The sequence below is a fragment of the Kryptolebias marmoratus genome, linkage group LG16 (genome assembly GCF_001649575.2).
Source record: "Kryptolebias marmoratus isolate JLee-2015 linkage group LG16, ASM164957v2, whole genome shotgun sequence".
Lineage (NCBI taxonomy): Eukaryota > Metazoa > Chordata > Actinopteri > Cyprinodontiformes > Rivulidae > Kryptolebias > Kryptolebias marmoratus.
Window position 1 is genome coordinate 8,927,726 of NC_051445.1, and position 22,143 is coordinate 8,949,868.

At 43.7% G+C, this 22,143-nt stretch overlaps 1 protein-coding gene across 3 annotated transcripts in view; it reads right to left on the minus strand.

Moving 5' to 3' along the window:
* cicb (capicua transcriptional repressor b) overlaps positions 1-22,143 on the minus strand; it is a 33,573-nt gene that overhangs the window by 10,370 nt on the left and 1,060 nt on the right. For 2 of the 3 annotated variants that reach the window (XM_025005755.2, XM_025005754.2), the window contains exons 2-8: positions 13,423-17,405; positions 1,922-2,071; positions 1,614-1,788; positions 942-1,053; positions 667-849; positions 443-575; positions 171-349 (exon numbers count right to left, since the gene is read on the minus strand). In XM_025005755.2, the coding sequence (XP_024861523.1) occupies positions 171-349; positions 443-575; positions 667-849; positions 942-1,053; positions 1,614-1,788; positions 1,922-2,071; positions 13,423-17,266 (4,776 nt within the window). In that variant the 5' untranslated portion in view covers positions 17,267-17,405. Of the gene's footprint in view, positions 1-170; positions 350-442; positions 576-666; positions 850-941; positions 1,054-1,613; positions 1,789-1,921; positions 2,072-2,730; positions 4,715-13,422; positions 17,406-22,143 lie in introns of those variants that run through there. The other variant, XM_037980507.1, reaches the window with a different exon arrangement.

Sequence of the window (22,143 nt, forward strand, 5' to 3'; positions counted from 1 at the left end):
CTTTATACTGCATTTATACGTTTGTATGTGACAAATTCATACTGAAAACCATGTTTGTGACAAATACATTTCAATAAAGAGGACTATTTATTAGACAGAATAGATTGGAAAACAAAAAGCTTTGATTTATATGAAGTCACAGTAAGAAACTGTCAGTTTTTCTCTTGTACCTGAGCCAGTTCTGCCAGAGCCTGCGTGTTCCCCCTGTCACCTCGCTCTAGGCTGTGCATGGCACTTTGAGAAAAGGCTCTGGGGCGAGTCAGTTGACCCACGTGTCCCTCTCCTGTACTCCTCTCAGACACACCCATCAGGCCTGGACCAACACCTTTCAGATCCACAGAATGGGGCTCTACAAGAAAGGTAAAATTATGGCTTTTAAAAAAATCTGACAAATGCTCTGTTAATGTGCACACAGCCGGAGAGAGAGAGAAGGAAAACCAACCTGTAGTTTCAGACATGCTCCTCTCTCTGATATCTTTGGTCCCTGGGACTCCCCGACCTTCAGAACTGGACTTCTTCCTGTCTTTGTTGCACCATTTCCAGTCTGGGTGGGCTTTAAAGTGAGCCTCTTTGACCTAGAAACAAAAGTACATATTATATTTAATATAACTACCTCACAATTATTGAAATACATCAATTTTTCTGTCTCCACATTCAGCTGTGCACCTGGAAGGCCAAGTCATGGTACTTCTGTTTCTCTTTAGGCCCCAGAGCGTACCACCACTCCCCAAGAATCTTGCTAACGGTCCTGTTGTCCTGGTTTGGGTGCCGCTGGTGCACTAATGCTCGATGACGCTTGCTGAAAATCATAAATGCATTCATTGGCCGCCGGATGTGATCCTTCTCCCTCTGAAAGAGTAAGCAATAAAAGCATCAAACATTAAATTATCTATTTAAGTGAAAACTGCACTGATAACTGATAACTGAGAAGAAAACACTACCTTTCCTGGGCTGTTCTTGTCTCCATCTTTGGGAAGTGCACTGAGGGACTGAGTACGTCTCTTTACTGGAGATGTGGAGAGGGGCTGCTCTGGTACAACTCCTGGGAGGAAGCTGAAGGACAAAAGAAAACCCCACCTCTTCAACTATATTCTTTACTAAATATGTTCCTGGAAGCTGTAATTACATAAAAGCATTCATTTGTTTTCTCTGTTTGTCTTTAATATTTTAGAAAAGGATTAGATCTGCACTTTAAACCAGGTTCTATTTACCTTATAGCTGCAAATAGTTCATTTCCCATGAGGTGCATGAGCATATTCAGCACACAGCTCCTCTATTTCAATAGCTGACAGCCTGGCCACTGCCTTACATATTGTTATTGAGATCAGAGACGAAATGCTTTTGTTTCTATTTGTTTTGTTCTGGCATTCATCTTTTCTGCCCAAATTGGAGCAAAAAATACACAAAATATCACAGTAACTCACTTCATGTGTGGGTACACTGCGCCACAAAGAAAAATGACTGTGAAGGCTGGGTTGGACACTGTGTTATAACAAAACAGATAATATTGGAGGGATTTTGTGTGTGCTGCTTGTATATTCATGTGTCCCTTTAACTGTCTTCAGTAGCAAAATCCAAATGAAACAACACACTCAAAACAGAACTGCTCTTACGGGTCATCCACGTCGCTCTCAGTTTCGCTGTCTGGCTTCTCCCTTTCTGCATCTCCTTTCTCCTTCTCTGGAAGCAGCTCGTCACAGGGTGGGGGAGCCCGGGATGGGGGATCTCTCTCTACGGTGGGAGGTGTCTCTGCGGCCTCCTGTGACAGCGCTGCCACCCCCTGACAATCTGAGGAAACGACATTCGGGCAAAGTAAACAACACACGACGCACAAATCTGAGTGATCGTCCTGGAAAATTCATATTTATGTAAAAATGCTGATAATATAGTGTTAACAGCCATTTGTTTCACCACAAAATACCTGTCTTTAAAGTGGCTGCTTGAGGGTGGTTGACTGGATGCTGACCCTCTCCTGGCTGAGAAGGAGCATCTGATTGGGTGGGAGCCAGAAAAGGAACCAATGAATGCCAAGGGAAGACTGGAACTGACCGGGGCTCCACATTGGTCCACACTGCAGAGGAAAACAGAAGCATTTAGTCACATCACATCATGTCTGTAACTTCATACTATCCCTCAATGATCTGAAAGACGAAAAAAAAAAAGAGATGACTTTCAGATGCCGTTTCCTTTTTGGGATGTTGCACAGCTCTCAGTACAGCACACACACTTTTGTTGCAATCCTAATCAAATGACCCACTCTAATAAGATCTTCAAATTAGATTAAAAAGTCACAATTCATCATATTTTGGATGCAAGCAACTCAGACACAGGCCACTACTGGATTTTTGTTAAGGAGTTTATCTGGTTTACGTTTGGAAAAGTGCCAGTTCTTTTCGGACCACAGAGAAAAAAAATCTGTAAATGGTTAAATCACTCCAACAAGAGCAGATACAATAGTACCCTCTTTTCCTAAAAAGAGGCAGAAATGGGGAACAGAAGCTGAGTCCGAAAAAACATGAAGGAATAAAAGGCTATACAACTGATATAAAAGGCTTCTCCACAAAAGCACTGACTAACAAAATCAATCCCTTCAAGAACAGGTAAACACTTCAGGGTTGCATAATGCTACAACGGGACAGTAATGAATATGTGATATATTTGTGCAGATTTGTCTAAAAGGGGTGTTCAGCAGCTGTTCCACAAAGAGAAAGATGCATCACATGTACTAACCAAACATGCTTAATCCTTGGCGCAGATACTGGGGGTTCTCTGATGAGAACATAGTTGAATGAAATCCTCGACGTGTCTCCAAAAACAAAAGATAAAGTAAAAAAAAAAAAATCTGATCTGTTAAAAGCTCCCTTTAATTGGGATCAAGAAATCCAAGCAGGGCAGCATCTTCAATCCAAACTGTGGTGCTGATACTGCCGAGGAGCTGTGTCTGTAGCAGTTTCATCCTTTCACGGTTATTTCTGCATCATAACCGGGCATGGTGAGGATCGCACAGATGTGGCACACACACACACACAGAGGCTCGTCCCGTTTGCATTCAAAAGACAGGAACTGGGTCCATCTTTTCCGTATCGCAGAATGCCGCAATCTCTCACGAACACGAAGCGATGCAACATTCAGCGAACAAAATGTACTTGCAGAGAAAGAAAACAAACAAAAAAAAACTTTAGTTGGATTTGTGGGAATCCAACGATGTGAAGTCGACCCACTGGAAATATGAATATGCCTGAAGACGGAGTTCCTCCTCCCTTTGGTCTAATTACCCCCGATGCCCTCTCTCCCTGTTTGTTTACATGAGCAGCCTGGTTAGGAAGGGGTTAACAAGGCCTCGAGCCCATCCACGGCCTGAGTTACAACATTCACCCGGGAACTGCGCAGTCTTTCTGGGCCATGCCAAACCGTCCTCTGCGCTACATTTTACCTCCGGGGAAGGAGGTGGGCTCGGCGGGTTCCGGGAGGCACATGAAGCCTCCCGAATAAAACCAGCTGAGGGGTCTATTTGGACAGAACCGTGAGGGTCCACAGCGCTGAAACAAGCCGAATAAATAAATAAATAAAAAAGCAGGGTGATAAAAGCTGGTGTGCTCGAGCTGTAGGAGTTTGAATTGCCTTATTGTTGCGGTGTTCACCACTTTAGGCTCTTCATTAATGCCTGCTGGCTCGAATAAGAAGGCAGGGGAGCTGAATTCTAGCAGCTCCTGCTGATAACAGGAGCCTCAAGTGCACCGCTCCAAATTGGACCAACCTCTCGGGAACGCCCCTGGTCGTGCACCCGGGGCACAGACGGAACCACAGAACCCCACAGATGTTCTCATGTCCCAGCCACCAAAACTGTGTCCGGTTGTAATGCCAATGCCCAAATAATCCAACAACGAGTGCAGAACTAAAAACAACAACAGTATATAGTAACAGAGTCAATTAAATCGCGATTGCACCTGTTTTAACCAGGTAATTAAGCGAGCAGACAATACGAAGTCAGCTGCGTGAAGGAAGCCCATCCAACACGGGTTTGTTACTAAAAAAAACACGCATAAGCAGATGTCGTAAATATGGTGCATTCATCCATCACCCTCTCCCGTGCTTTCAAACCTGCTCTCCGCTTGACATTTTCGTATTAGCCGGAGCTTAGAGCTTCCTTTTTCGGGTTTCAGTAAGCTGCTCGTATCCTACCTGGCCAATCTGGCCACCAAAAGCTTAGGCGAGATAACCGTCTGATAAAGACTACAACACGGCGGTGGGAAAAAAAGCAGCCCACGGTGAGGACTCCTGGCTCCAGGCAGCGAGAAGAAAGGGGGGAGTGAATCGTAGTTGCTGTTGTATTTTTCTTACTCCTCCTGTCCGCCTCGGTCAAGTTTTTAAAGCAGCGAACGAGTGGCTGGTGGAAAGATGCCGACCCGAAGACGACGAGGGGGGCTTTAAAAAAAAAGGAGGAAAGAAAAAAGAAGCGGCGTTTGGTTAAAGCGAAAATCCGTCGGTCTACAGCAGGTTAGCTAACACTTCGTGCGGACGACATCCGCGCGCTCCGTCCGGTCCGTTTACGGTTGTTGTTTTGGCCCAGAAAAGTCCTCGTATGGCATCTCCGAGGCTCCCAGCCTGAGATTACACCCTTATTTTAATCTCGTTCTCTCTCGCAACCCTTTCTTTCTCTTTCCCTCCCTCTTCCTCTTGTTGTAAACTAGGCTGCTGCTTGCCCCCCCCAGTATTCGTTTCCCCCCCTCCGCCTCCTCCTCTTCTCATCCTGTCAACCTCGCCCAGCCTTGTCCCGCCCTCCCAACTAACTCTGCTTGCCTATTGGCCAACGCCACTGTCTGTCATCCGCCCTCCGCAAAACCTGATTGGTTGGCCTGTGCGCTGGAATGCCAGTCATATGCAAATATTACCCGGCTTTACGACGACGAGTGCGTCTCAACTCACGACCTGAGTTAGTTTCGACTAAATAACAAAATAAAATAATACAAATATATTTTAGCTTATGTATTCATTGAGGAGACCTACCCGGTGTTCAAATAACGCTTTAAAAGACTCGTTTTTAGTGTTTCTTTCAAGAAGCCCTCCCCAGGCTCATGCTATTGGTGGAGGACTCGTAGTAAACCTTGACTGATGGGTGAGCCAGCGAATCAGAAGCCGACACTCAGATTTAGGCCAACCTATAGCATAACAGAAGTACGAGGAGAGCCCTCCCCATTACACATACCCAGCTTCGACTTTAATACCTTTAAAGACCATCCATACAGGAAGGCGCCATTGTGCGCTTTAATATTTACCTGTCACGGTGTATGCATGCAAAAGGAGTCAGAATGATGGAGTCTATATAGCACCTTTTTAAATATGAATACTCATCTAGGGTGTTAGCTCCCAAACAGACCTAACAAGAAGATGCGTTGTAAACCCTTTCAAGCTCTCTTTTTGCTTTTCAAATCACGCAAAACGTAGGGGAGACGAGTTACATAATGTCCCACCACTCATTTAAAAAAAAAGTGAAATTTTCTGATGGAGCACCCGCAGAGACGCAAACAAAACAAGTCAGCGTGCCGGGATGGCTGAAAAGAGAGGGAAGATGGGTGGAACAGGCTAAGGCTGGAGAAGACCAGAAGGTAAAAATAGACTGAGAGTCATTTTCAGCAGGAGAGGTAAGGGAGGGCGAGGGAGACGAGGGAGAGGGGTGGAGAGAGAGAAAAAAAACAACTTGTGAAAACAGAACTTCTCCTCCAGAAAGGAAAGGTGAGCTGGGGACCAAAATGGAGAGAAGAGGAGCACATTTAAAAGTGTTTATGTTGTATAACAGAAGTGAAATTTAAAAAAAAAAGAAAACGATTTTAGATGTGTCACAGTGTAAGAGTCAAGAAGTCAGCCTGACTCATGGTAGAAAAATACAATAAAGGGAGGGACCCAGTCATCCCCAGCAGCCAGTCAGCACATCAGGAGTGATATCTGACCAATAAGGTTGTGAGAGCCACTGGCAGCTGCTGCACTCAGTAGTAGAAAAGTTAACTCCTTCAGTCCCGAGTTACACTTGTTTGATTAAAGAAATGCAGAGCCTTAACAATGAGAAAAGATGACTGAGTTTAGAAAAGAACATTGACTCTGGTAGAAAGAGTTAAACTTACAGGCATTAGGAAAAAAAGAGAAAAGACCGTCAGACAGAGAGAGTGAGAGGTTAGGGTTTATCAACGGTGCTGAGCTCTTTACAAGTCAATCCAGCTAAAAGTGAGGCAGCTGGGAAGCCTGACAGTGACTCAAAAGCAAAGAGGATGAGGGATTATATGTAGTTGCCTTTACAACCCTGGATAAACATGTCATGCCTTTAGTAATAAGCTATTCAGTGGTGCCCAATCCTGGTCGTGGAGGGTCACTGTCCTGAATGTTTGAGACGACTCTCTGCTGTGACACACCTGATTTGAACGACTGAGTCACTAACAGGCTTCTGCAGAACTTGAAGACCTGCTGAAGAGCAGGGAAACAGATGCATTATTGTAAAAGTCAGAGGGCCATTTTTGACTGTTATGAGTTCAAATGACAAGTAGGTAAGATAGGAAAATCTGATAATTGCATGTGCATAAAGTTGCACAGGAAAGGTGAAGTCAACATGAGAAGATGGTGGGAAACCACACAAATCTAGGAATTAGTCATTTAAAATTGAGATAAGTCATGACGAATGCAAGAGAAGGTGTGAAGAGAAACAGTAAAAGAGAAATTCCCCACAAGCTGAGCTCAACTCGCTCTCCTTGCCGTTGTGCTGGCGGTGCAGGATTTGTGTAGGTGTTCAGCACTTTTTATTGGCTGTCTCCTTTCGCAGACATCATGGTTTTAAACGTCCATACGTACGCACGCGTCTATACCCCACAATCGCATCTGTCAAACTCACATGATTTCACAGAAGTAACTTTTCCTCCTCCCCTTTACCTTTTGCTGGCGCCGCGCAGGAGGAGCACCGCGTTCACTCTCGCTCTCGTTCTCTCTCTCTCTTTCTCTTTCTCATCCCTTAATTCATCTTCCACCCCTGTGCTCTGTGTCTCTCCCTCCCACAGCCCACCGTTTGCTCCGTCCAATTATAACTCAATCTACCGGTTCTTTGCAGTTACCATGGCAATAGCTATGTTGGGCACAGGTTCCGATACCGCCCATGGTCACCAATTTGCCATAGATCACAATACACCGCCTCAAAGTAAAACAAATTATTTTTGATTGCTAATGGCCACAGACAGGGGTGCCTTTGTGCGAGAGAAACAACATTTTTCTTTTATGATGCTGCCTTTGTTGGAGTTTTACAGAAAGTTTGGAACAAAATGATTCCCCTAATTCGTTCAGTATTGGGGGGGAGGATAAAAAACCCTCTATGATTGGGAACTAAAAAGGGTGAAGTGGTGGTAGCTGTGAGAAAGACTCTTCATCCACAGCTACGTTTACAGCTCCGGTAATCTTATTAGTGAATTATCAGCAAAGCGGTTAATATCTGAAACAAAAACTTGAGACCACTGTTTGGAGACGTGGGTCAATTAATCTGAGTGAAGTCACTTGTAATGTATGCCTTTGACCATTTGGGGGCACTACTAGCCTGCAGATAAATACCTAAGAAAAAAGCAGCACCAGAAAACTAGTGCAAAGACTGTGAAGCTAAAGATGCAAAAAGGAGGAACGGATGAGAGTGGGATGAAGAAAATGAAGAAACCAATGAAGAAAGAAATTCAGAAGCAAAATACAAATGATTCTGAACTTTGTCATGTGAGGAACAGCTGAAGACTACGATCTTCTCAGATCAACGAACGTGAGCTTGACATTGACCTTAAAGAGCAAGGAAAGAATCTGAAATCGCTTTAACTTCGTGCATGTAGCCAAAGTCTTGGAGCCTCCTCAGACCGAGAAACCCCTCTGCATCAGTGCATTCTGAGGATCTCCTTAGTGGACGTGTCACCCAACAGGAAAATGGATTATTGCTGCACATGACTTTGAGTTTTAAGTCTTGAGGGCTTCACACGTGCTCCAACGCCAGTCTAGATGGCTGTGTGATCCAGATGTGGTTGTTGCCATGGCCAGGGAGGATATGCAGGGCTTTAAGCGTTACGTAAAGCAGAGGCGGGAGGGAGTGGGGATGTTATTCCCGGGTATCCGTATCCGGGTAGACCAGGACGAGGAGAGCAAAGTGGAAAGGAGGGGAAGCGAAGCCACCGCAATGCGATGAAGCAAAGGGTTAAAAAATATTAACGACGAAAAAAAAAAAGTCGTAATTATTTTAGAAAGAAAAATCAAAAAGGAGGTGGAAGAAGGTGGCGGGGAGCGGAGAGAAAAAAGTGCGAAAAAGTGTATTCACGTGTACTTAGGGGAGTGTGACATGTTTACTCAGTGCTCCACAAACAGTGTGCGCATGTTTCTGTGTCAGTGACATAACAAGACATAATAAATTATGCATTCTCCATAATGCAAAAAGGTTGTTCTTTAAATCAGCTCTTACTGTGTAGTATTAACACTTTAAATTTAGTCAAATAAACATATATTCATGTGAGATGCTTATTATCATTCTAATAAGAAGAATACCTTGAACCACGCAGCACAGTGTATGAGATGCTGGACAGTTTTGCTACACGTTCGTGCAGAAAACCAAAAAAAAAAATCCTGGTGCTTTGACGAAAACAACGCGTGCACTTTGTTCTCCAACTTTAGAGCTGGACTGATGAAAGTTGTTCAACACGAACGATCAGCTAAAAATAAATTAAACAACAGCATTATCTTTTTTAGATAAAAGTCGATAACAGAGATTATGACTCGTTAAAACGGATAATCAACGAAAACCGTTGAGTCACTGTAAATTTCAGAGGAAACCCTCCGATTATCCAGGATCACCCCTGTTGTCAGGGAATGTTGACTTAAACAGACGCAACAAGAAGGAGGTATCACGATGTGTTGGTGTGTAAACACATGTGAGCGAGCTGAAGTTCCTCCTTTTAGAGAGAAAAAAATAACACGACTATACATGTCACACACACACACACACACACACACACACACTGCACACTCACATGGGGACTGCTACTTCTACCCATGAATATTCTGCGTTATGGACAAACTACATCAGCGTGATGTTTGCTTTGTTGCCATGGCAACAGACGTTTGGAGCTCACACATCATTTCCGGTAGTCGATGATTGACACTTTGTTACTCTGTCTTCCATACACACACGCGCACACACACACACACACATACATTTACAGCATGCAACACACATGACGGTGTAACATAAACATCTCATCAGTCGCCTTTTTGGTCGACAGTTTTTATCCAAGTCTTGTTTTGTCTTTAAAGATCCAAAAAGTGTCGTTTGGGTCCAACCAGAGGGAAAGTTTTGTTTTTTCCAGGATATAAAAAAATAAATAAATACAGGATGCTAGTATTTTCTTTTTTATTGTTTTGCATGTCACCGGCTTTATTTGTCCCACCTTAATTGATATTTTAATAACTACGAGATATTTCACAGTAGTTTATTTTACATTCAATAAAACTGGAGTTCAAAAAAAACAAAAAACAAAAAAACATTGTGAAAATGTATTAACAATTGCACTCAATCCTGTAATAATTAACTGCATTTTTAAGAGACATTTTCAGATAATGATCAAATAGATCTCTTTCTGTTTTCTTTTTAGAAAAACAATAAAACATGTCCTTGCAGCTGAACCGGTAACATACGTATATAGTAGAAGATTAGTCAGTGAAGATGTTTTAGTGTTTCACCTCCACATAAACAAATCTGCTATCAATCAGACCAAATTTATGCTGAAGCTGACACTCAGTGTCAGTGTGTGCTCTGAGTCATTGCTATTATCATTACACAACTATAAACACAGATTTTTAATGTTAATATACTTAAAGTTCAAGAGATGTCAACATTAGTTTTGCATAAAGTTTAAAAAGCCATTTTCATTTGTTTTTGTTCAAAAAAACAAACTCCTGTACAAAAACAGACAGCATTGCTCCAAAAGTTAATCAGAGTAGGACTCATTAAAATCGGTCTCGTGCTTCATCTTGTGTTTCGCTAACAGACAGACAGAGTTAACTACAGAATGTTAATGGCAGCTTATTAAACTAAGATCTGTTAGCACTCAGAATATGTGTTGGGGATCAGTCTCAGCTACTGCCACAACGAATTTTAGCTCAATATCTGTCAAATTGACCGAGCTGTAACCATTTTTGTGTTTGCTAAGGTGGCTTAGGTGTGGCAGCCATCTTAAATCAGGTTGACTCCGGAGGATAATCAGTTGTACGCCAAATGATCCTTTTCTGAAAGTCTCATTAAACCTTGTCCAGTGGTCCCAGAGATATTTTGGTTCAGACAGACACACACAAGCAAAAAACATTGTTCACCTTCGCCTTTTGGTGGTCCGTGGTAAATAAATGCAACAATAATTTCTGTATAACCTAAATAAACCCCCAAACAACCTTCAAAAAACATTACAGGTTGTTAACTGTCCTTCACAAGCTGCTAAGAGCACACTTACATCTGCACAAGCTTGTAACTCACAAACACCAGTAAATGTGTGATTAATGCACTTCTTACATGCACACAGCCAAGCGTGCGTGCACTCACACAAAGAGCCGCTATTCATTCGCTCAGCGTTCCTTCACATGCAAAAGAGGGGGATCTGAGGAGGAAGCGTGTAGTGGAACCGACACTGCTTCTTTCCCTTCCCTGTCACACTTGTGAACGTCCACGCAAAGATGAGCACACGCACCGACAGAGGGCAAAAGGTGACGCGAATTACCCCGACTGACACTAAGTAAAAATAAACAACAACTTGGAATTACTCTCCTTCTTTCAGCTCTCTCGTTCACACATGCACACAGCCGCGCAGAAGTTTGAGAAACAAATTCTACAAACACCCACACAAACCAATAAAACCTACAGCATATAAGACACACACACCCACACACAGTTCAGAATCAACCTGTTTCAGTTTAGCTGGCCACAGAGGGTGCATGCACCTTCACAAGTCACTAATAAACACACAGAAATATAAACAAACGCACAGCAAGAGTCAGCGGAAACAGTTTGCAGTAAGAGGAATAGTTGCAAGAGTGAAGAAACTGACTGCACATACGCACAAAAAGGAGCACGTCGACGAGAGAGAGCCTTACACACAACATGCGTCTGAGTTCGACCTTTTTTTATATTTATTCCCCATGATGTCATACAGTTTTCACTCACAATTCTGTCACTCCGGTTCTGACCTAAACATGCTTTCCTTTTTCTGTAAAGCACAAAAAAAAAAAAAAAAACAAGTTGAGGAGAAAAGGCTTTGACTGTCCTACACACTGTTCATCTAGCCCACACATTCTAAACCCATTTTTTGCTTTTGGCTCTAAATGTTAATTTGTCGTGTTGCACTGATTCAACTCTCACCAACACGTCTTTTTTCCGTACAGCTTTGGTTCTTTTTTCTTCACAATGACTCTTTTTGTCTTATCAAATCTCCCAGTTTTGTTTCTGCTCCAAATCCATGCTGTTGCACTGTATCTTGGGTATATTGTGAAGTATAATTGTTACCACTTAGCCTTGTTTGTAACGACTGGAAACATTAGAGAAACTCTCAAATATCGACAAAGCTAATCCTCTATAATGTAAAGGATAATCCCTATAGAAAATACAAAGACAGCACAGCATGTATGTCAGTGCGTGTTCTTTTTTGTTGCTACATTTTATACATCTCTCTCTCACACACACACACACACACACTTGGAGGAAGAGACAAATTATTTATGTCTCTTCAACGTTTGCAATTAAAATGCAAACCAACAAAAATGCCTTTAGTTTTTAGGTAAGTCTGCTTAATTTTAAATAACTGTGTTTAGCTGGATTATAAAATTACGTCTTCATATTTAGTCCTCATTTCTGAATGATACACAATATAAAATTAATATTCTAAACAAAGTCTCACTAAGCTTGTTCACCATTCGACCTGCTGGGATGTATCATTTGTGTTTTCCTGTCCTAATAAGTGACTTTTACTGCGTATAGGGAGGTATTAGTGATGAGCAGGGATTTCAGCACCCTTAAAGGTTCTGATTTCAGATTCAGCAGCTCGTGTGATCAGTTTTAGCATTTGTTTAGTGTTTCCAGCAGATAGGAGGGTGGTGTAATGATAACTGGGGGGGGTAGACATATGGGACAACAGCACGCTGGCTAACAGTAGCCTCTTTCACTGGACATCAGCACACTGAGGTCACTGCAAATGCATGTGAATCAAACCCTCTATTACACTCTCTGTGTGATCTTATCAAATGAAATGACAATTCGCATTTGTTTATTATTTTTCAAACCAGAAAATTGAGTTTTAGAAAATATATTTTTGGCTGAAATAGATATAGTTTATGGATTAAATACAACACAGCATATTATTAGCTGGCTGGCATTTAATAATCAAAAAGATATCATATATTATTATATTATTATCATTCAAAATGTCACTGTGCAAAGCCATTTTATTTGCTATGTGTTAAGAAAATTATATTTTGAAATTTACAAATAAACGTCTTGATCTTTGTGTGTAAAACAAAAAGAGTTTTCTACATTTACAGTATATTTCATATTTGTTTGGTGTCACTATTCGAATGTTTATATTTGCAGCAGCTCCAGCTAAATTCCTTAAAGGGTTTTTCCTTCACTCAGGATTTATCTGCACAGTTACAACCTCTGTATGAAATCTAACTGTCTGGCTGGTAAAATTATGACCAATTTATTGAAGAGTGCTTATGAAAATGTTTCTTTAAGGACACTAAAAACAGTGTTTCCGTCTAATTTAAGGTGTCATCCTGTGTGTCACAGAGCTATTTAAATATAAAAAAAATCTAATAGTAACTGAATTTAACAAAGAATAAAAATATTGTAAAAGAAAATACACAACAAAATAAAACATCTTAACTGTGTAATAAAATACAGAAATACACAGAACATTTAACCCCTTAATCCCACTCTTCCCAGCAGGTTTAACATTTATAAATAGAAAGGAATAACAAGTCAATTTAGTATGGTAAACTCAACAATGGATGTAGATATTCTAAAGGAAGTATGACCTTAGTAATAGTCTAAAGAGTCCACTTAGTAATTTCTTTCACTTTGAATTAGTAATCAATATATATTTTTCGACAGACTGTGCCTAAATAATTAGCTATTGTTATGTATTTTTTAGAATAGCAAGATTATTATTTTTCTTTTTAATTTTTATTCTATTACTGTGGCTGCACACTGATTCCATTTTTTTCAGCATGCACAATAAATTATTCAACAAGCTTGTTCAACACAGCTTCTACTTTTCTGCTGCAGTCCTGTTCTCATTTCAAAATTTCTCCCTTGTCCGAAATGTTTCTCCTCCTTCCTTCAACATCGCTAAACTCACACACACACACACACACACCAGTTCTCACCTGTGCCCGGGCGTCCCATGATGATGTCTTTTCGAGGGACGGGGTGCAGACTTTCTGCTGGGAGGATCAGGGGCAGAAGAGCGGTGGGAGAGGGGTGACAGGGGACTGGCTGCTGGACCTCGCCACCAAACCCAGTCCCCCTGGTGTCCTCCCGTTCTCCAGAACTGTCCGTGCTACTTGGGGTGGGAGCTGTCACTGTTGTGCTGACGGTAACTGAGAGAGCTTGGAGGGGGGTGGCAGAGGTGTCGGTGGTGGGCAGGGAGGAAGGTGTTGGGGACACAAGAACCAAAGTTTGGGTTGGGCTTCGCAAGAAGACAGTACCGCCGTTGGGTACTGTGGCTGCAGCGGCATTAATTGGGACGGGAACCTGGAGGCCAGTTACAGGTTGAGGAGTAAGAGAAGTTAGGGTAATGTCTTTAGATGATGTGTTCTCTACCCCTCCCTCATTTCTACCCCCTCCTCCTCCTCTTTCCAAGGGAGACTCTGAAAACTTTGCCAGTGGGACCTCAGGATTCCTTACAATGACAGGAGAGTCACGCAAGGTCTGTTGGGATATGGGGACCAGGCGTCGAGGCCCCCCGTCAGTAGTCAGGGGAGAAGGAGGAGTTGGGGACACTAGCAGAGGAGGGGATGAGACAGCAGTGGAGGATGGGGGCCTGCTGGAGGAAGGGGTGTTCAGTCCTTTGGGTTGGGGGAAGGTGGGTGTGTGCGTGCGGGAATGTGATGCTGGAGTTTGGGGGGACAGCACTCTGAAAGAGTTGTTGAGGTCTCCCTGTTCCAGCTCTGTTTTGGGCGTATAATCGTGGTGGTGTGAGGGAAGAGGGGGTGGAGGAAGTGCATCTGGTTTTCTCTTGCTGGGACTCATGGGGACGGTAAACGTCAGGTTACTGTGGATGGAGGGCTGGATGCCCGAAGCGTGTCTCTCCCTTTCTCCTCCTCCAGCCTGTGTCGTTGGTTTACTGCCCCCTCCCCCTCCTCCCCCTGTGCCACTGGGCTGCCTGTGTCTCCGGTGTTGCAGGACTGGGGACGCAGTAATAGGTGAGAAGTTTGCCGGCCTGAAACCAAACAGTGGCGAGGGTGAGGGAGAGGGGGCAGGGGAAAAGGGAGACTGATTGGAGATAGGGGAGAAGGATGGAGTGCCAGAGCGGGAGCTTCCTAACGACACGAGCATATTGGCAGCCTCACACTCATCAAAATCAAACCGTGACGACAGCTCATGAGGAAGGAGTGAAGGGAGGACTAAACGTGGTCTGGAGTCTCCTCTGCTACTGGTTTCACTGCTCTCTCTTGATGTGTCGTCCCACTCAAATTCACTGCTTGTTCTCCCCCGAAGATCTGAAGGGGTGACTGTTCCTGAGCTGCTGCCCCCTCCTCCCTTTTCTCCTCCTGCAGCCTCAATCTCTTTAGTCCTCATGGACAAGTGTCTAGAGCAGTATCCCCGGCGCTGAGACTCCTTCATACATCCCTCCCTGGAGCACAGCCTCCTCCACTGCTTTCCATTAAACTTCTTGCGAATGCCATTAGGTGTGCATACCACATCACCCTTTTTGTATTTCTGCTGAGCTAATGAAAGGGGGGTCCTGGAATGAGAGGAGGCCGAGGAAGACCCCACGCCAGAAGTGGGAGTAGGAGTCTGGGTGGGAGTGGTTTTGGATGGAGGTAGGTTTGAAGTGCTGTTGCTTATTTCAGTTGTGAGTGAGGCAGGAGAGGGGGCTGGCTGAGGACAGGTGATGGCTGATAGATGGGGTGGGCCTACACCCCGAACCAAAGATAGCTGAGGGGAGGTGGGAGGGTATCCACTGGACTTAGAGGCAATGTTTCTGTGCTGAGAGGTCCCAACATTTGCTTTTGGACCAACGGTATGTGCCATATTAAAGTGAGATACCTCAACGTCCTCCTCTGGAGTATTGGGCTGTTTCTGTCTTTCTCTGTCAGAGAATTTATTTCCACATTCGTGACCTGGGACGGCCACGACACCAGTGGTTACAGTGGAGGAATTTATGGGTGGGCGTACACTTCCATAAGTATGTCCTCCTGCAACTGCTTCATGTGAGAATCCATGACCCAACCGTGCTCCACCTCCCAGCATTCCCATTCCACTACTTAACTGGCAGACCTCTCTCTCTACCTCCATCTCCTCCCTCCGCTCCCTCTCCTCTCTTTCCCTCTCACGGTCACTCTCTTTTGCCCTCCCACCATCTAACTGTGAGACCTCCCACGGAGGGGTGAGTAGTCTCAGGCTCTGTCGGGAAACCCACACTGCCTGACCAGTTCCTTTTCTCTTCTCCTTCTCCTGTCCCACCCCTCCACCCAGAGTTTCTCTGTCTTCATTCAAAAGCACCTGGTAAGGAAATGAGACACCGGGGTGGGGGTCCACCTGAACAACAATGCCCTCTCTGTACGTCAGAGGACCCCCTTCCTCTCCACCAAATGGCACACATACCCGGGTCCCGACAGCCACGGGCGACATGCCTGGCGGAGGGGCATCTAAAATGAAGTCCACAGAGTTTTCAGCTTCTGAGGATGATGTCACTACGGTTCCATCATAAAAAGGATATTTCACAAGGGTTTCCTCTCCTTGGAGCTGAACTTCAACAGTACCTCCAGTCACTCTACGCACCACCCCAGGTCGAAACACAGGGGACTGGAGGGCTGAGTCTCCACTGCTGGCAGACTTATTGGTCCTCTTTATTTGGCGAGCCAGCACTCTCTGGTTCTTCATGCCTTTCGCCAGAGCCTCAGCTAGCCCCTCCGAGAGACTGCCCTCTTTGAGGTGGGAGTTATGGAGAGGAGCTACAATATGACAGTTCTGATGAACATTTGGTCCTGTTGCCTCAGTCACATCCAGATCCGCAGAGTGCTCACTAGCTGTATCTGTGGAGGAGGAGCGTACTGAGCTAGGTATCCCCTCTAATTCATTTTCACCAGCTAGTGAGTCTTTTTCTTGGGGGTGTGCTGTCCTGAGGGTTTTATCCTTCATACATACATAATGGTTCACTTCTGTAAGTTTACTGTCCACAGTTAGCACTGATGGCTGATTACCTGAGCAATAACTACTTCCACTATTACTGCTATTTAGAGAAGTACTATGGCTCCCAGCACATTTATTACTACTGCTTGTGGTACAGTTAATACCACTTGAAGTGTTACTGAGAGTACTGTTATTGGTGCTCATACTAATGCTTTTATTAATGCTGTTACTTATATTACTACTCTTTAAAGTATTATTGGGAGTATTCACACTAACACCAACTTTGCTGTTGGTATTGCAGTAACTGTTAACTATGAATGAAGGACTGGAGGTAGAAATGCTATTTGTAACGCTTGCATTTTTAGCAAAGTGTTCATATATGTAATTTTTCTTGGGTACACGGGCCTTAAAAGTGGCTGTTTTCCTACTAGAAACTGAGCCTAAACTGGGGCTGTGATTGGTGGACTGTGAGGGTGCGGCTTTGGAAAGTGTTGCTGGAGCAGAGGTTGGTGACGCTACAGAGTTAGTAGTATTCCCATTGGTGCCCGCTAATTTTTCCTTTTCCTTTTCCTCTGCTTTCCTTCTGTCCGTCTTATCAGACTCCACAGGTTGCTTCAGCTCAGCAGGCTCCTCCCTCATGTTGATATTGCTGTTTGTGATTGGTTCTTCGTCTGAGATGGCGGCTGTGCGCGGCGGGCTGTGTTTGCGTTTGGAGAGGGTGCTCAGTGCGTGCTGCGTGGTTTTGACAAGCATCTCCTTCTTGACTCTTTTGGGGTCTTTTTCCTGGAGGGGCTGAGAGACCCCCCTCCTCTTCCCCCCTCTGCCTCTAGTTAACGGAGGAGAACGTCTTCTATTTTTCTTCAGCGGTCTCATCTTTTCTTCACCGTTTACAAAGTGCTGCAGATTACGTGACGCTCCTCTTTTGTACTTTTAAGGCACTCCTTTGAATATCTTGTCCTCCACTATATTTTCTTCTGCACTTTTTCCATTCGTCTGTTATCTGCAACGCAGTCTGGAAAAGAAGAGGGAGATGCAGAAGACAGGTGGTCATTTATTGTCTTCACAGTCAAAAATTGCTGAGAACAAAAATGACGTCATACCTGGAAGCCCACAACCCTTGACTACACACATTGGCTCAATATCTCAAGTATGCTCTCAGTTACCCTCCATGCCTGCTCTGACGCTCTAAAATGTGCGTGCATGCATGTCGCCGTGTGCTTGTCTTCACTTAGGCGTTCGCAAAAGATTAAACCTGAATTCCAGAGTTACAGAGAGCAACATTTCAATAATGATTGCTTTAAAAAAAAAAAACAGGATGTTTTTTTTTCTCGATAAATCACTGCTCTTTTAAGATTTGAAAATAGTTAGCCACACACATAAAAATAAAAAATACATAATTATGTTGCAAAGTGAATGTTGAATATGTACCACAAGCCTTTTTGAGTAGTAAAAAATATAAGTGATGTTAATAAGAAAGAAAGAAAGAAAGAAAGAAAGAAAGAAAGAAAGAAAGAAAGAAAGAAAGAAAGAAAGAAAGAAAGAAAGAAAAAGAAAGGAGGATTTTTCTCTTTCACGTAAAACAGTTATTTTTATGTGACACACATTTTTCCTCCAGCTACTTCAACATGCCACGGTTTTCTCACGCCATGCATTAAGGACTTAAATCTGTGTGATCAACTTGGGAGCAAACATGGCGTTTGTTTTGACTTCCATCGGAGAAAAATAGCTGGCAGTGGCCTGGGTGAGGTCACCACTCCACCATGAGTGGGAGAAAAAGAGGAGTGCACGGCTGTTTGGATGTTTGATCAAACAGGCTGTTCTCGTGGAGTCAGTGGGAATTTCCACAGTCATCCTAGCACTCGCCGGCTCCCTCTCACTCTTTCTTGAGGTCTCAGTCTTTCACAGTCGCCTTTTGTCAGTGTCACACTGATACTCTCTCTCTCTTTTACTCTCTCTTTCTCACACACACACACACACACACCCCCAAACACACGCGCTTACACAAAAAGACAATATAATTGGAATAATCTGCCTTGGTTAAGATACGCCCAAAATGAGAGAAATTAAAAAGCTGGCACAGGATCAGGAACACTCACTGATGCAAGATTACAGGCTTAATACAATGGTACATGCAGACACACACCCACATACACACACACACGCACACTTACACGGTGGTGCACAAATGTGTGCATACGTGCTCCTCTCGATTAGACTCAGCAACTCACCCACATGTGCAAATGCCCGATTTCCTACAAAAGCAGATATTAACACTGGCACACATTCTTTTAAAGAAAACATGTAGGTGATTTTACTGACATTGAAAATAAAATTTGTCTTTCACACACACACACACACACACACACACACACACACACACACAGGGTGACCTCATTGTTAACTGTTTAACAATTAAAATGAGTAACACACCTGAAAAGAAAACAGCCACACACTCATCACTGCATCACCAATAATCAGCTCATTATTTATTTGCCATTATTTTGCTACATATTGCAAATGCATGGAGGTAAAATATATGAATTTGACTTATTTTGCAGTGAAACTGCCAATGCACGCATCAGCTGTGATACCACTGATTATAATTCACTACAACAGCTCTGTAGCCTCGTCACTGTTTTTTTTTTTTCTCTGTTTAAGTGTTTCCTGTAGGTTTGAAAACACAACTTAAGTTATATTTCTGCAAATGAATTGCTAATTATGAAACCATTCTCAAAAGATTATGGACGTATGTTCGATTCAACATAAATGTGAGACAGAGAAGGTTTTCCACCGTTTGGTAAAAGAGAAAATAGTGGTTTGATCGGTCAAAGTTTCCAAGGGAAATGAGTCACATAATGAATGCTTTTTATCAGTTTAAGATATTGTGCTACAATTAGCAGACCGTGTCGTGCATTACACTGCATTAGTAAAACCTAAATAAAGAGAAATGTGTAAAGATAACACAGTATGCGCTCAGCCTCTAATCCAGACATGTTCCCCAGATTTTAGTAGTTGTGTAAATTGTCTATCCCTGACAAATGCTGGAAAAGCAAAGCAAAACCTCTGACTGCAAGAATGTACTTCCAACCAGTCCTAGACCTAGTACCCCTTCATTAGAGGAGACCCTGGGGCCTGGACCGGGTGCGCTGGTCCTGTAGGGGAACTTCAGAAAACTGGAAAAGGGAGGAAAGGGTCAGGGCCACGTGGCTGACTGGAGAGTTGATTAAATAACTTGCGAGGATCTGATCCTAGCTTAAAAAATTTGTCTGGTCACGGTTGTGGCCTTTCAAAATGCTCCAGACTCTGGCTGATAAGCCGGCGCGTCTCGGCATTTGTTCTGAAACTGGACGGCACAACGCATGATGTGCACAACATGCAGACAACACATCAGTTTCAGAATTAGACACAGACCTATTTCTTATTTTCAGAATGACGTATTTCGCTCAAGTTTTCAACTTGTGCACAACAATATATTTCTCACAAAATGGCCGTGACTGTGAATTAAATTGTTCATTCTTTTTCTCTGTATGTATATAGGGTAAAAGCAGCCCTCTTAATTATGTAATGTGAGTTAAAACACTGACAAAATACCACTGTTGCCAAAAAAAACAGCAATGTTAAATTAAATTACAGGGAAAAGTGTATGAATTTACACATGAACCATCAGTAATCCCCACGCTGCCGTATGATAAAGGGCAGAGAATCGAAACGTTTCAGTTGATGTAATCCTTCCCTGGAAGAGCAAAACAAGTACACACTCAAGGTCAACAAACATCCTAAAAATTAAAAAAATAAACAGCTGACCTTTAACTCTGGGTGTTTGGTAAATAAATCTGAATGTGTAAAAAAAAAAAAAAAAAGTACACTCCTGGGTGATGTTTAATTAGATAAATTGTCCAGAATTTGCTTGCAAAAATAAAATGCTGACAAATCCTGACTGTTCTCTGGGCCGAACCGGGCCGAAGCAGGGAGGAACTCTGTTGTAATTTAGGCAATTCATGACACCGTCCAGCTTTTAGAGGCGGCTGGGGGCGAACTAGTTGCTGGTCTGATCTAAAGCAAGTGTAAATCCTGAATAGACAGATAATCACCATCTCCATGGCGCTGGACTGGACTCCCCCTTAAAGAGCAGAAAGGGGGCTGTTTCCACCCAATAAACTCGCAGGATAATGTAACCTGCCTCATAATGTAACCGTCCTCCATAGTGACACCAAACTTTACACACACTCACACACACACACACTGAATGCTCTCCCGTACGCCGTTAAAATCTCGTCACACACTCACACGTTCACTCTGCCGTGTAAACACTCGCCCACGCTCACATATGCAATAAAAGTTCACATTTCTGGATAAAGAGATAGAAACAAATTTGGTCATTTAGGTATAGCAATGATAAAAATAATAAATAAACAATTCAATGCAAACAAATGTGTTTTTAGGTTTGTGAAGGCAGGTGCGTGCAAGCGTCACAATCAGTCATTAATGAGGACGTCTCGTCTTGGTGTTGCCACGAGAAAATAAGGCTGTACAGTGTTTATTACTCGACTATGCCGCTGTAATAAACAAATGACAGTTTATTAAGTTTGTGAATGGGAAGGCAGCCTCACCGCAGCATGGCACAGGTTGTGTGTGTGTGAGAAGTGAGGGGCAGCCGATCTGAAGCCATATCTGTTTTCAGGCTGTGCCTACCTCGTGCAACGTTGCATTTGCACCGTACATCAGTGAGAGTGTGTAAGTAGGCACGCCGCAGCTCATCCCTTTGCCTAAAAGCATTTTATGGGGTGTCTGTCTGAGCGCAGGGCTGCAGCGATGAGGAGGACAGGGATGGAGACGTGCGGTGGTACGCGGAGACGAGGACAGAAGGACGGCCGTGATGCTGGAGCCTGTTGGCCCTCCGCGCACTCCTCGGCACGGCAGGGCGGCTTTGCCCTTAACTGGGTCACCGGGGAACACGTTCACACATGAAACAGCAAAAATAAAGAAAAAAGGAAGAAAAAAAAAAGGAGAGAACATGCTTCATGCAACAACCGGACAGGCTTTTGTTTATATGCCCATGAGTGAGTGGGAGGTAATTGCACAGGCAACATGATAAATAACAGAATGTGGTGTTTTTACGTGAGGACGAGCTCTGTGTGCATGCAAGTGGAAGAGAGAGCACATTTACCAGGAAGATGCTGGCAGCTGTTTAGAGGACGGCTGCAGATATTATACGAATCAAAAGACAAGCTGACATGTGTGCACTTTGTGCCAGAATTGATCAGGAGTCCGGGGCATAAATCTGAGGTGACCCTTCCTGTTTGGGACCAAATGGCAGAACTGCCAATGCCACATCAATGGCATAGCTGCTCAACAAGCACCATCAGGACCACACAGGAGCAACAATGAAGGGTATGACGAATATGGATGTGGGGTTGGAGGTGGTGGTAAGGGGGGGGAGGCATGCAGGACAGATGAGGATTAAAATCTTTTTAACTGGACATGCATTCCCAGGTTGGGGTAAATGTGCCAGCAGAAGCTGCCCAGGGATGTCATGGAATGTGACTGCGGGGATAAAAGTGGAGTCTCGGAGAGGGGGGGAAGAGCCGAGAGAACAGCGAGTGTTTGTCTCTGCGCTGGTCTGTGTGAGTACTACGAAAGAAAGACGCCACACAATGTCAGAGGAGTGCTAGGACTCCGGGCAGGTCGCCGTGCAGGATGGTGCTCGGCAACAAACACAAACAACCGGTTCAAAGTGACATTTAATAGTC